Here is a 14,976-nt window from a genome sequence, read left to right as displayed (position 1 = left end):
TATTGACATTACTGATACAAGTATAATGATGTAGCATCCCCTTGCCAACCATTGTACGATTTCTGAAGTTTGCTTCAATAAGTAACTATTTCTCACAGTTGAAAAAAGAAACGAAGGATTTGGGATCAACAATTTATTAACGAAGAGCTTATAAAAAGTATTTGTTTATAATACCCTCCTTCATTTGATTATGTTGTATATCAGAGAATAATGAAGTTACAAAAAAATCAGATCGAACAGTGTTGGAATTACTTCTAATGCTATATACATTTTTCAGGTCATTGAAAGCCCCGAGGATTTCGGTCTACATTTTCAAATCTTTATCAATCAAAATGTACTTCATTTACACTATATATTCGAACATATAAAAGCATTTACATTTAAAAATGATGCCTTTATTCACTCTCACGGTTATCTCCATTCTTTATAAAAAAAAAATAGGGAAAGAAGCAACTCAAGAGACTCATACATATTTTACAAACATCCCGTATGCTTCGCAAACTAAACAATGATCGACTCTTTTGGCGACTTTATTGATAATTATTCATGTCTTTTGTTAATTTTAACCAGAACGATTGTTCAGTACCAGCTTGTTTTAGCATATGTAGTTCGCAGAGGAGATAAAAAAAACCCACAAAAATACGAGACATGCCGGCCAGACTTAGTCATATGTAAATGACCATTTCTGATGATTATATATAATTATATTTTTTTTAAATTCTTAGATATTAATTTCTCCGCTCGACTCTCAGCAAAACCAGTTCGAGGTGTTCATCCCAACATTTAATCATTCTTTGGTATTGGGTTAATATTGTGGTTGTGTTGTTGTCTCTTATTTTATGTTTGTTTGGCCTCGATCCTTCGGCTTTAAAACTTGTTCCTATACTGTGGTGGAAATCTTAAATTTAAATGTTTTCTGGTCCATTCGTATACAAATGAGACAGAAGGTCAGCAGACATGGTGCATAAAGACTGCAGTTTAGACGTTCTTTAAGCATGGCATTTCACACGTAAGTGAGTGGAGTATGTGGTGTAAGTTTGATTTGGTGTTTTTATTTGTGTATGTGATGTTAGTATGTTTGTGCCTATTGTTCATTGTTGTTTGGACCCTTAACTTGTTCCACAAAACAAGTTTTATGTTTGGAGTTTCGACTTCTGGGCTTGTCCCTGTATTTTGCATTGTATTATTGATGACCTTAATTAATTTTAGGTGTTTTGAGATCTTTGAATATATCGCAGTGATTGTCCCTGTATTTTGCATTGTATTATTGATGACCTTAATTAATTTTAGGTGTTTTGAGATCTTTGAATATATCGCAGTGATTGTTGAAGATAGAATACCACTTAATGGCAAACCTGAATTTATTAGGTGAAGTTCATATAAAATGTAAACTATTACAAAATTGCTACCATAACACAGTTCAACCGACCAAAAGAAGAGAATTGATGTGATGTGAGATGGTCTCTTATTCTCAAACCAGTTAAACAATTCATCATATTCAGAAATAAAACTATCCATAAATAAAGACTTACATTTCTTTAAATATGTTTATCCAAGTTAATATTGAACTAATTTTGAACAAAATGTCATCTAAATTGAGTAAGTGAGTAAATGGATCGTGGACCCGATATACTGTATGGAAAAAAGGGCTTGTCTAAAGAGTATTGAGGTACTATATGGATATATGAACAACGTTTTGCTGACTCGGCTACCCTCAACGTCTGTGCTGGACTGACTGCAGTTTGAGATAAAGTTGTAGGCTGTTAAGTGTCGTCGCGATAGACACTATGCAGGTCGTTACAAAACAGATAGAAGTGGCAGGTCGCCCTTGCTCGTTCGTGATCGTGTCTAGCTTCTGTTACATGGCAGCAACTACTAGACAGTCGCCGTTTTTGTTCGCAGAGCCTGCCTTTGATATAATAACGAAGCAATTTACATTGGAGATCGGACAACATATCAAACAAACCGCAAAATGAAAAGGGAAAACGCAACTTTCCCTTTTCAGCATGGTAACATTTTTATTCAACAGAAACCCTTTGTAATGTTCTCAAAGCATTTCTGTAGGATTAGAAATATTTTTGGGAATATTACCAAACACTTCATAGTATGGTATTGAAGAGTTATAGTGTGGTTTTCAACATTTCTGGTAATATTCCCAAAAGTATCCATAGTATGCCAGGTTTTCTGGGAATATTACCAATTTGATCTTGAAAATTTGGTAACATTACCAAAACATTTTGAAAATATTTCCTAACACATTGTAGTATTGTATTGAAAGTTGTGGTGGGGTTTCAACATTTGTGGGAATATTCCCAAAATAATCGATACTATGCCGAGAGATTTTCTAAAATATTCTTCAACTATCTATGAAAAGTCACAATTATTTGGTAATATTCCCAAAAAAAATTATGAACATTTTCTGCTAGGATTCTGAATTTAATGTCCAGGTTTTCTGGGAATATTACCAATTTGATCTTGAAAATTTGGTAACATTACCAAAACATTTTGAAAATAATTCCTAACACTTTGTAGTATAGTATTGAAAGTTGTGGTGGGGGTTTCAACATTTGTGGGAACATTCCCAAAATAATCGATACTATGCCGAGAGATTTTCTAAAATATTTTCAGCTATGAAAAGTTACAAATATTTGGTAATATTCCCAAAATAAGTGATGAACATTTTCTGCTAGGATTCTGAATTTAATGTCCAGGTTTTCTGGGAATATTACCAATTTGATCTTGAAAATTTGGTAACATTACCAAAACATTTTGAAAATATTTCCAAACACTTTGTAGTATAGTATTGAAAGTTGTGGTGGGGGTTTCAACTTTTGTGGGAACATTCCCAAAAAATCCATACTATGCCGAGAGATTTTCTAAAATATTTTCAGCTATGAAAAGTTACAAATATTTGGTAATATTCCCAAAATAAGTGATGAACATTTTCTGCTAGGATTCTGAATTTAATGTCCAGGTTTTCTGGGAATATTACCAATTTGATCTTGAAAATTTGGTAACATTACCAAAACATTTTGAAAATATTTCCAAACACTTTGTAGTATAGTATTGAAAGTTGTGGTGGGTGTTTCAACATTTGTGGGAACATTCCCAAAAAAATCCATACTATGCCGAGAGATTTTCTAAAATATTTTCAGCTATGAAAAGTCACAAATATTTGGTAATATTCCCAAAATAAGTGATGAACATTTTCTGCTAGGATTCTGAATATAATGTCCAGGTTTTCTGGGAATATTACCAATTAGATCTTGAAAATTTGGTATCATTACCAAAACATTTTGAAAATATTTCCAAACACTTTGTAATATAGCATTGAAGAGTTGTGGTGGGGGTTTCAACATTTGTGGGAACATTCCCAAAATAATCCATACTATGCCGAGAGATTTTCTAAAATATTCTTCAACTATGAAAAGTCACAAATATTTGGTAATATTCCCAAAATAAGTGATGAACATTTTCTGCTAGGATTCTGAACATAATGTTCAGGTTTTCTGGGAATATTACCAATTTGATCTTGAAAACTTGGTAACATTACCAAAACATTTTGAAAATATTTTCAAACACTTTGTAATATAGTATTGAAGAGTTATGGTGTATTTTTAACATTTCTGGTAATATTACCAAAAGTATCCATAGTATGTTGAGAGGTTTTCTAAAAGTTAATAAAAACTATGGGGTATTTTTCTGAATTATGAACATTTTCGGCTAACATTCTAAAATTCGTCTTGGAAATAACGTCCAGGTTTTCTGGGAATATTACCAAAGTTAATCTTGAAATTTCTGGTAACATTACCAAAACCTTTCTGGAATATTACCAAACATTTCATAGTATAGTATTTAAAGTTGTAGTGGGCGTTTTAACATTTTTGGGGACATTCCCAAAACTATCGATATTATGCCCAAAGGTTTGAAAAATATTCTTCAACTATGAAAAGTCATAAATATTTGGTAATATTCCCACAATAAATGATGAACATTTTTTTCTAGGATTCTGAATAAAATGTCCAGGTTTTCTAGGAATATTACCAATTTGATCGTGATATTTGGTAACATTACCAATATTATTTGAGAATATTACCAGATGAACTGAAACAGACTAATTCATCAAAAAGCCTTTGAAAACTCCACAAATAGTTTCTGTAGGACCAAACCGTTCATAGTATAGTATTGAAAACTGGGGCTTTTCAACATTTTTGAGAACATTCCCAAAATAATCCATATTATGCCGAGATATTTTCAATATCATTCTTAAACTAGGAATAGTCACAAATATTTGGTAATATTCCCAAAATGAATTACGAACATTTTCCGTTATCGTTCTCAAATTCATCCTGAATACAATTATATTATCTTGAAATATTTGGTAACATTACCAAAACTTTTTTGGGCATATCAAAAGATGAATTGAAATAAAATAATCCAAAAGAAAAAGCTCCACGTGGGCTGCTGTAGGACATGAATTATTCTGGGAATATTACCAAAATCTTCATTGCATAGTATTAAAATTAACAGCAGGTTTTTCAGCATGTTTGTAATATTCCCAGAATAATCTATAGTATGACTAAAATTGTTCTAAACATTTCTAAAACATGCAATATTCGCAAATGTTTGATAATATTTCCAATAAAAATATAAACATTTTATAATAAGAGATGTTTGTCAAACATTAATCCCCACCACCCCCTGAGCGCCATGTTGTCAGGATTATTTGAACAATCGAAATATGCATGGACTTAAATGACAGCTGATTGGTCATGGCCATTGGATGACTTTAAGGCAGTTTAAAGATTATGACCATTCAAAGTGTGAGGATAGTAGACATAGTGTTCAATCGTGTTCAGATGATAACAGATATTTGCAGATAAAATGTGTCCTCTTAGAAGGGAATAAGTAAATACGACAACATTTTATTGACGAATATGAGATATGACCATGACGTTTGACTCTTATAAGTATTGATTGATAGAACGACATAGATTACATATTCCTGGTTGTTTAAACCTACTAGAATGTTATTTCAGTATTACAGGTATGTCTCTTGCAATTTTACAATTTGACAATAATTATTTTAAATACAAGTGTGGACTTTCGCATATTATGATTTAAAAAAACACAGAAAAGAACAGAACAGACGTTTATAAGTCGTATACATCAGAACATTTTCTAAACACATACACTTAGGTTTTTGATATCAAATGCTTGTACATGGTTAGTGCTATGGTAAAAGACACAGATATGTTGACGTAAAGGCAGCAGTATCAGAGGATGAACTAAATTGATAATAATAATAATAATAATTATTAGGAATAACATTACGAATACTTACTGATTCTTTAACATAATCGCAGAGCTTAACCAGCTCACATTTATTGACAGAGTTAAATATATTTCTGGGAATATTACCAACTAAATCTTGAAAGGTTTGGTAATATAACCAAAACAATTCGGGGATTCTTCAAACTTTTCCAACATCCAGTCAACTCTACAGTTGAAATCCTTCGTCTATACTTTTTCTCTAGCCCTGATGATCTGGCTCTGGGATACATTGCTATGAAAACATCATCTCCTACATGGCTGTAGACGTTGCACTTCCCCTGTTTTCTTAAGCTTTAATAACCTCCGAACTGGTCTGCCTTTTCCTGTTTTACTTGTCTGAAAAATAATTATAATTGATTAAACATTATCTATGAACTTTTTTTACAAGCAATTAAAATTTAACACAGTGCATCAATATGAACTGGTCTGCCTTTTCCTGTTTTACTTGTCTTAAAAATAATTATAATTGATAACATATCTATGAACTGTTTTTTAAGCAATTAAAATTTAACACGGTGCATAAATATGATCTATTTGTTTATTGTTCTTTATTATTTAAAAAATAATACATGACTTTATGGGGTAACTTAATTGTAAAAAATACAGTTGAATACATACATGTATGGGTTTCTTTGGTGTTGATGTATAAAGTGGCTGTGTGGGTTCCTCTGGACTAACAACAGCCAATGGTTCATCGGACTCCTGAATTAAACCGTCATGTTAGTATTGTATCATGACTTTTTTTTCCAGTTTTACTTCTTTATGTACAAAATTAAATATAATGTCAAGAGTTTGTGCCTTCCAAACTTATCATTCTAATAAAGGTTACACAGGGTCACTGCTTATCAACATTTCTGTGATAATGATCTGAAGCAACATATAAGCCACAGTATTATAAATACTCCTGACTGCCCGGCTGGTATTCAATTCCAATGCACATGTTTCAAACGAGCTGTACATCTTATTTTTAACTTTTTTTGTCGTTCATTAAATTTCATTTGATTCAGTTAACTTGAACTTTTAAGTTGAAGAATTTTGTTGTATACAATTATACTTACATAAACAGTTTAGAATGATCTCTATTTGTGGGATATTATATATTTTTAATAATAACAGCTATCACTAAATGTCATGAATATCCCCACACGCCCAAGTCAACTCATTTTAAATACGACCTCGTATGACAAAATTGAAGACCGAACACAAGCTATCGCCAGTTAGGCTGATAAAGAAATGATACGAAAAAAATGACTTTGAGGTCCCTTTTTCATTTTCAAGAACTGTAATGCAAACATTGTGATTTCAGTTTTAACTTTTAATTTATCAATTAGTGTAGGCCAATTCTCTATGTATGCAAATATTTACCCCATTCTCAAGATCATTTTGATACATGCAATAACTCACAAGCTTAACACTGCAGTATCAGTCAAAACAAAGATCATCTGGGAATACACACATTCAACAGCCCAGCAGGATGGCCCACAAAGTGGTAATTAATTGACTGGTACAATTTCATGGTGATTTCATGGACTGATTAGCCTTTTGCTCAAAATGAGGAGTAAATGGGAGGCAATTTCTCTGAATTGTAGAGCGCAATGGACTTTAATGGCACAAGCTAATTTTTATTTTTCGCCAACTACCTTAGGATAACGGCAATCTACATGCCAATGATACTTACTAAAATATTAAAATTCTAACCCTTGTAGAAAAGTAGTTTTCAGTTTAACCGCACAAAGGCATATATTTATAAACCTATTGACCACTATACACGAGGTTATGAACACTTGCAGTCCTACAGTCAATGCCGCTACTGAGCATCAAGCTGATGCTCGGGCTTATTAGTGGAACTAATCTAACATAACTGTAAACTGACCACTTGACCCTTTCCCTGCTGGGAGCTGTTTGCCTGACTAATTTGAGAGTAATAGCTATTCTTGTCTTGAGATTTGGGCCATTTTATGTTAGGAGGTTTTTACTTGGTATTTCAACTTTCGCTATCTTGATTATTAAAATAATATTATTATCGAATGCTTTTGTATATATTTTGTATATCATAGTTATTATTATTATTATTATTATTATTATTATTATTATTATTCTTATTATTATTGTTATTATTATATACGGTAGTCCAAAATCCACTATACTGACGCCCATCAAGTATCATTGTGCAATGTTTAAATGACGTCATAAAACAAGTTTGTCATGAATGTAACATTTATTACGAAATCATGTATCTTTTAAGTGATTTAAACCATTGATATATATATTAATAACATGTTGATCCGGAATGTCTTATTCAACTGTTGTTGATGTTTTAAGATATTGATTTCAGTCAGTAAGCGCCTCGTGCGACTTTAGTCGAATTCCATCTCCCTAATCAAAACGCACTAATAATAAGTTATTACCCTATTATAAGATGCTTTAATATACATATATTTTCTTTTTCGCAAAGAGAAAATAATATGGAGAAAATGTATATTTCTGGAAAAATGCTCTACATACATTGTATTACAGAAACATGTAATAAAAGTTCAGTGACTGCTGTGATTAAAAATTTACATCAACTGTGCATGTAGGAGTGCAAACGATCAGAAAAAGTTGGATAATTTTAAATATTATATTAAAATAAAATGAGTCATATAACGTTCAAATATACTGATATGATATCAAAAGTCCGGACATAGTGGTTTAAGATACAGTATTGCTTTGTTGTGATCATTTCTCATATGATGATATTAAACTGCTTTGAAACAAGTATTATATATATTGAAATAAGGTAGCAATGTTTTATGATAATTCTGAAAGCAAAGACAAAATAGTTAATGAGATATATATATATATAATATGGAAAGCTTCCATGCAGTGTGTATAATGTTTAATCACTCTTCTAATGAAGAATGTTCTCACACAACAATGCAAATTAAGAAGAGAAATCTTACAAAAAAAACAAACGTTGATTTAACTGTGTCAGTAAAGAAGATTTTAATCGCTGTTTCAAAAGCTATATTTTAGGAAATGAATTTTCTAGAAAATTACATAAACGAAGATACACAAACATAAAGAGGGCTTATATAATTCACATGAAAAGTGGGCAATGATGTTTTTTTGAAATGCATTTTAGCAAAGACCACTATGTCAATGTATCAATAGAAACCTATGAAAGTTCAGTTTCAACATCAAGGTAATATAGTGCTCAGATTTAAAAAAAAATAAGTTGTAAGCTGTGTTATAAGTAATAAGAATATCTAAGTACATCAATATATGACCTTATTTTTTGGCAAATGGTTAAAATATTACATTTCTTTTAATATTACATCTTATGCCCCCATAAAATGGGGGGGGGGCATATAGATTTGCCCTTGGTCGTCCGTCTGTCTGTGATTCCGTCAGTAGGTAATATGCCAACTTGTGTTACTTAAAACTCGATTATTTTACCTAAAGTCCAGAAACCTCGGGCGTTATTTAGGTAAGGACGTTTTGCATCTCGGGTTTCGTTTCCCACTGCACTTAGTAAAACCAGAGTGATTATAATTTAATCAAAAAAGTATTTCACAGGAAAACATACGAACCTCAATCCAAGTGATGACTTCAGAGTTTACAAACTTTAGACTTTATAATTATGAGACTGTTAGCAATTGGATAATGTTGCTATGATTTAATACGGTTGAATTACGCGTAATCATCCTAAAGAGAAAAATAGCAATGCATTACGTTTGCAGTATTCTTTTCTTGTTCCAAAAATGCAGCAAAAGAAAGTATTAATTTTCAATTATTGTGAAAATTGCGAAAAACATATTCTTTAAATATAACCATATATAACAAACTTCATTATAACTGCATTATTGACACTGTTAGATATTCATGTAATACATAAATTATATTTTATAAAACCTAAATATCCATTTCATTCAATTGTACATTTCATTGGGTTTAATAGGGTTGATATTGATACTTTTGTAGTAAGTAGACAGCTAACGTTATCTTAATGAAAAGTATAAATAAAAAGTTATTCCGTTCGAAATTAAATCAAACGATAAGACTGAATATATTTTTTTTATTTACTTCAATGTTTCATTTCTTTGCTATGGAATCATTGTTTATGTTGTTTTTTTTCATTTTCATAAATAGTTTAAAACTAAAGTAAATGATATAAATTGCTTTTCTATAGTCATCGTGAATTTTAGTGCAGAAATCGTACTGAAGATGTTCTCTGATAAATATCCTTCTGACCCCAAAACTGACCAGCGAAGAGTGGTTAATGGGCCCCTGCTGACAGAAATTGGTTATCTCAATTACATGCATAATAAACACCTGGCTGTGAAGTGAGGCTTCGAAAATGGACCAAAATCCAGAAACCTGGCATAAACTGTAGGACTGCTTGATATGGGCACATTGAAAATGATCCTTGAAATAATCAAAACAATAACTGGTAACATGAATCGTATCTTGTTAACCAGTTAGAATGTACTTACTTAATGGAATTCATAAGCACTTACTAGATAACCAGTTGAAGCTTAAGGCCAAAATACATTTATAAATATGTGGTAATACGAATGTTATCTGCCGGTAATTATGTTCCTAATTAAGTGGAATTCGCTAACCATAACTAGATAACCTGTTTATGCAGCTAAAAGGGAAAAAGGTGGCAGTTCCGAGCACTTTGAAGCCATTTTTTAGTATTGTGATATTTATCTTACAGAGAACAGTTTCTATTAACTAGATAGCTTGATAATTATCGCATAATTAAGTGGTTAACACGAACAACTCGCAGACGTTAACAGATTATCTGACAGCAGTTATGTTCCACCGTATGTATCAGACACATGAGGCCGATAACCTATGTTAATCATTTTGTTATTGTGTAACTTGTAAAAGTCAATCTCTGGAATGCTTTGATTGTGCAAACATTAGCTCCTACATCCTTTAAAGAGTCACATCAGTTATAAAAAAATGTATAACTAAATAAATAGCAACAACATCATGGTTTCATAAATGTGCATATATACATAATTATTGAAAAAAGTATACCTTTATACGTTTAGTAAATGCATGCAAATAACATTTAATGAATGTAAATGTAATACACGTTGTGAATTGAAGAATCACATTTAATTACATTTTAAAAAAATATTGCATTCCTGAGAGGGCAATAGGAAAACATATCAACAGTATAACATAAATAACTGCACCTTGTTATGCTTGTAACGTGGGAGAATACTCCTCGTATTGACCTTTCAAGAATGCAATACTTGTTTAATAAATACGAGCTAAATATTTCTGAATCATGTGTTTTTGAATTTCACTTCAAAAGCTTCGTGATACTAAGTATTTCTTTTTTCTATTTTACATCGATTGAACTGAAAATGTCCATCGATTATATCAATTATCCCTCTCAATGACTGAGTCCCGGGTCATAAACAAGTAGGCCAACCGCCTTTATTATGGGACCGTATAAAACAAAGTCGTATTTTCCTACCGGGATTCAAACCAACGACCTTAATAGTCTGGCACCGAATTAGCCGGGTAATGCAGGAGAAACAGGAACAAATCGTTCAAAGTTCTGATTATCAAACACTCAGCCATTTCTTAATTTCAAGTATGCCTCTGAATCACGGTATTGGGTGAATAATAAAAACTCTATAGAGCATTAATGAACAAAAGATCACAATAATATAATGCGCATTCCATTAACATAAATTCCATGCGCATATAATAAAATAGCGCCTTTGCGCCGATACTAATGTATATGATTAACCGAAGAAAATCGCATGCGTAAAGTAAATACAAATTGCAAAACATACTCCTGCGCTGGAAATATGAAAAGCCGAAATGTGCTTAACTTTATACTGAAATAGTTCTTTTGTAATTTTTGAAACTTTGATTTACTTAAATAAATAAAAATGACGAGTCTGAGAACGTCAGTGTAACTGATTTGTTTATTGTGTTTATTAAAGTTTAAAAGCAATGACCCTTAAACAACAATCATACTACAGACACTTAAAACCAAAAGTGAAAGTAAATTGCGCAGTAAACAATTATATATTTTAAAGTTGAAATAATGCCATTATAGCTAAAATACACCCGTTCCGTTCTATTGCATACAAATAAAAGTTTGTAAAAGTCTGTATGACCTTTCGATTTCTACAGATAACAACAGGTAATGAATACTCCGAAACAATACAACTTTTGACATCCATCTGATAAAGAAATCAGAAGAGGTAGGCAGACATTGAGTTGTGTATAAAATGTAAACAAAATTGTTGATCTAAATCCACACATTAATAGTCTAAATCACTCAAACAAACTATAAACGTCATTGGCAGTATGCATTTATTAAATAACAAAAAAAATAACAGTTTACCTTTAGGCTGAAGATAAATTCATCATCAAACTCAAAGATATGCTTTGACAAATCCTGAAAGGTCAAATATTATAATAATTATAATAGTCTTAAAAAACCATTAACTGTGTTAAGCATACATCATACATATTCATGTACTTAATACAGTTTGATCAAATATCGTTATATTAGTAAATGAAATTACGTAGCATTATAAAATATAATGTTAATCTAAATTGAGCATTAAGATAAATTCCATGCTGGTGTATTCAATACAAACATTGCTTTTAATCTGCCTTTACGACATAAAGGTTAACTGCTTTACATAAGTAGAGTTATTTATATAAGAATATTTGAGTAAAACATGCAAAGTACCTGAGCATTTAAAGAGGTTTCCATTTCCTCAAGGGATATTCCTAATGTGTTGGTTTCTTCATCAATGACATCTTCCAAAGAAATGTTTTCTAAAGATATTCCGAGATAATCCATTATTGATTTCAGCTAAATATTGTGGGAATTAGTTTCAATTAACTGATAAAGTTCAACAAAATTTAAGCAGACTATCAAAGTTGTGTATCCTAAACAGTTCAGTCAAAATCACTTTTATTTCACATTTTAATAGTCATATTGATAAATCACATTCTGGATTGTTGCTTATTGGTTAATTATATCCCTCCGCAAATTTCTTAATTTCTAGACATTTTCCTTTAATCTTGAAGCTTCGTTTTATGACCTGCTGATGAGCAGTTATAGGCACTTGAACAACTGTTGCGGATTTCAAGACAAATATTGATCTGATCTTGACACTAATGGGCTTGCAATTACAAGGGTGATATCTGACATCAAGCTGGTGTTACTGAGTGTTTTAACTGGTAAAATAAAACAAAGATTTTACTATTGACTGATTTTAGCGTCTATCTCGTCCAAACTTATGAAGGCTCTGGACTGAAAAAATATATATCTGGCAACACATTCAATCATAATAATGTTAGCTTTTGACTAAGCTTACAGTACAGTGACTAAAGCTGAAACAAATGACTAATAAGCATGGATAACAAAAACCTTTTCCCCATTTCTTGTCTCATACAGATCGCATTGCAACTGCATAATGTCAAATGTATATGAATGGTCAAAGGCAACATATTTTATTATCAGTATAATTTAACACAGGTTATTGTTAATATGAATGCACATTTGTATAGTTTTGGGTCACCGGATCGATTTGTTGATTTGTTGATTGCCCTTACAGAAGTATACCAACCCTTCAGGTAGCTCATAGTGGTTGAGCACCTGACTTGCAAGCAGGGGGTTGAGGGTTCGAGTCCCGAGCTGTTTATAGCTGTGTATAACCAGAACTCGTTATGCCCTATATTGTATCAACCTTACTTATTTAAAAAGCACCATCTACAATTTTATTTAACAATACGTGTACATTATACTCCTCTTCCTCTATATATGTACTTGTTTTCTCTTTATTCAACAGCATTGATACTGGTACTGTTAGAATGGGCGCTACCTAAGTAATTATCAAACAATATATCTTGTACATGTAAGAACTTGAATTTGATTGAGAACTCAATCCTTCCGTCTGTAATTTCAAAAAAGAAGTCGATTTTAAATCGAAACAATAACAGGATAAAACTGTTTTCATCCGTCTGATCGCGTCAATTTGCGGTGTATGCTCCTTTTCATAGTTTCAGACTAAAAGCATGAACATTGGTATTGATATATGTGTATGTTTCACGTGTAACTTATCACAGACACAACTAAAGGAAGTATTAACATCATTATTATAATTGTTATACGAACGTGTTTTGATGTGCAACACAATATTTTGAAATTACTCTATGTACAGCTCAATATCATAAAGCATTAATCATTGAAGGTCATTAATAGTAACTTGATAATGCACGACGTTATATGTATGCGTGCGTGTTTGTTCGTCCATCTGTCCATATGTCCGTGCGTATGTTTCTTCTGTCTGTACGTGTTCTTTTTTATATGGATGTTAAAATGTAGAGTTCCAGACACATAACCTTAATCTTGACATTGTTATATTCATATAGACATGAATATACGATAAACATAAATACAAAGACGACCACGTCGTCAATGGTTGCGACAACAATCAAAAGGATTATGACAACGGTGATGACAAAATGAACATGATATTGAAGACAAGAACTATTACGAATCTGCTGATAACGATGGAAATAATAATGATAACAATAATAATTTAATGATTATGCTTATGATGATGATCAATATTATCATAAGTATTATCACGTCCAAAGAGCATTCAACTTTAGCAATGGTACGTCACATTGCAACGAACAACGGTGTTCAAAATATTGACACAAAAATATGTAAGAACATGACTTTTAATTTATTGCCGAAAAATGTTTGGTTAAGTGCAAACAGAATTGAGACATAATAAAATTGGGACTTTTGCAATAAAACAAAGTGCCATACCAACTTTAATGACATACATGTACTATGTTTTAAACTACACGATTGTTCCAATTATAATATTAAAGTCCGAAATAAAAACGATATTATAGTCACATGAAATAGGCGTCTATACGACGTCTAACGAAACATGGTAGCTTATCTGACTTTCTAACAGTTAACATTTTAGATTTGCTCCATTGCAAATCTTCTTCTGTAAGAATAAAGCTTGACAGATAAACAGCTTTTATAAAATACTTCAATAAGTATGATCGAAGAAATATATATCTTAAAGAAACTGTTGTTTTCCTTTCATTATCAAGATAATAAATTGGCTCCCCGGGAGGCCGCTGACAATATTATTTCAATATTGTACAAAATTAGCATAGGGATCAGCGTTTAAAGTAGATGAACCAATGTTAACGTGTATAAGAACTCTTGCACAAGAAAAGATGTTTGATTAATGACTTCATGTATAAGTCTTCAATGTGATCTCATGATAACGCAAGTAACATAGATAGTCTTAGTAATCTGTGGCAAACAATAAGATTGCGTATGCCTTAATATAATAATACATATGTATTACATTTGCATCACCGTAAAATCAATATAACAATTCACTAGAGTGACAGGTACATTTGTTTATGTTTCAAGTATTGGTTTTACTTATCATAATAATATTACATTTTGATTCAGTGCGGCGAGTGCCTTTACTATGGTTCATTTAACAATTCTCATTTTTCGTTGGAAAAATCTAGGAACATACTGAAAGATTAAGATGTTAAGAAAGTGTATAAGCTTTTTCACCAGTCAATTTGTAACCACGCCCCCTCCCACATATCCGGCGGGAT

General features: G+C 31.5%; 1 protein-coding gene across 1 annotated transcript; it reads right to left on the bottom strand.

The window, feature by feature from the left end:
* Positions 1-5,469: 5,469 nt before the first annotated feature.
* LOC128211054 (uncharacterized) lies at positions 5,470-12,324 on the bottom strand. Its single transcript, XM_052915448.1, has 4 exons — positions 12,053-12,324; positions 11,699-11,752; positions 5,953-6,036; positions 5,470-5,670 (listed from the first exon to the last, which is right to left on the bottom strand). The coding sequence occupies exons 1-4, from the start codon at positions 12,164-12,166 to the stop codon at positions 5,578-5,580; spliced, it is 345 nt and encodes a 114-aa protein (XP_052771408.1). The 5' UTR covers positions 12,167-12,324; the 3' UTR covers positions 5,470-5,577.
* Positions 12,325-14,976: the final 2,652 nt, after the last annotated feature.

This window comes from Mya arenaria, chromosome 12 (genome assembly GCF_026914265.1).
Source record: "Mya arenaria isolate MELC-2E11 chromosome 12, ASM2691426v1".
Lineage (NCBI taxonomy): Eukaryota > Metazoa > Mollusca > Bivalvia > Myida > Myidae > Mya > Mya arenaria.
Note: the sequence above shows the minus strand (reverse complement) of the source record. Positions and strands in the feature narration are given on the sequence as shown.

What these genes read in the sequence shown, in the direction of transcription:
- LOC128211054 (XM_052915448.1), bottom strand. Translation starts at nt 12,166, where the DNA reads ATGGATTATCTCGGAATATCTTTAGAAAACATTTCTTTGGAAGATGTC. An exon ending in AAACCTCTTTAAATGCTCAG is followed by an intron (nt 11,753 to 12,052) that starts GTACTTTGCATG and finishes TTGACCTTTCAG; the next exon opens with GATTTGTCAAAGCATATCTT. An exon ending in AATTTATCTTCAGCCTAAAG is followed by an intron (nt 6,037 to 11,698) that starts GTAAACTGTTAT and finishes GGTTTAATTCAG; the next exon opens with GAGTCCGATGAACCATTGGC.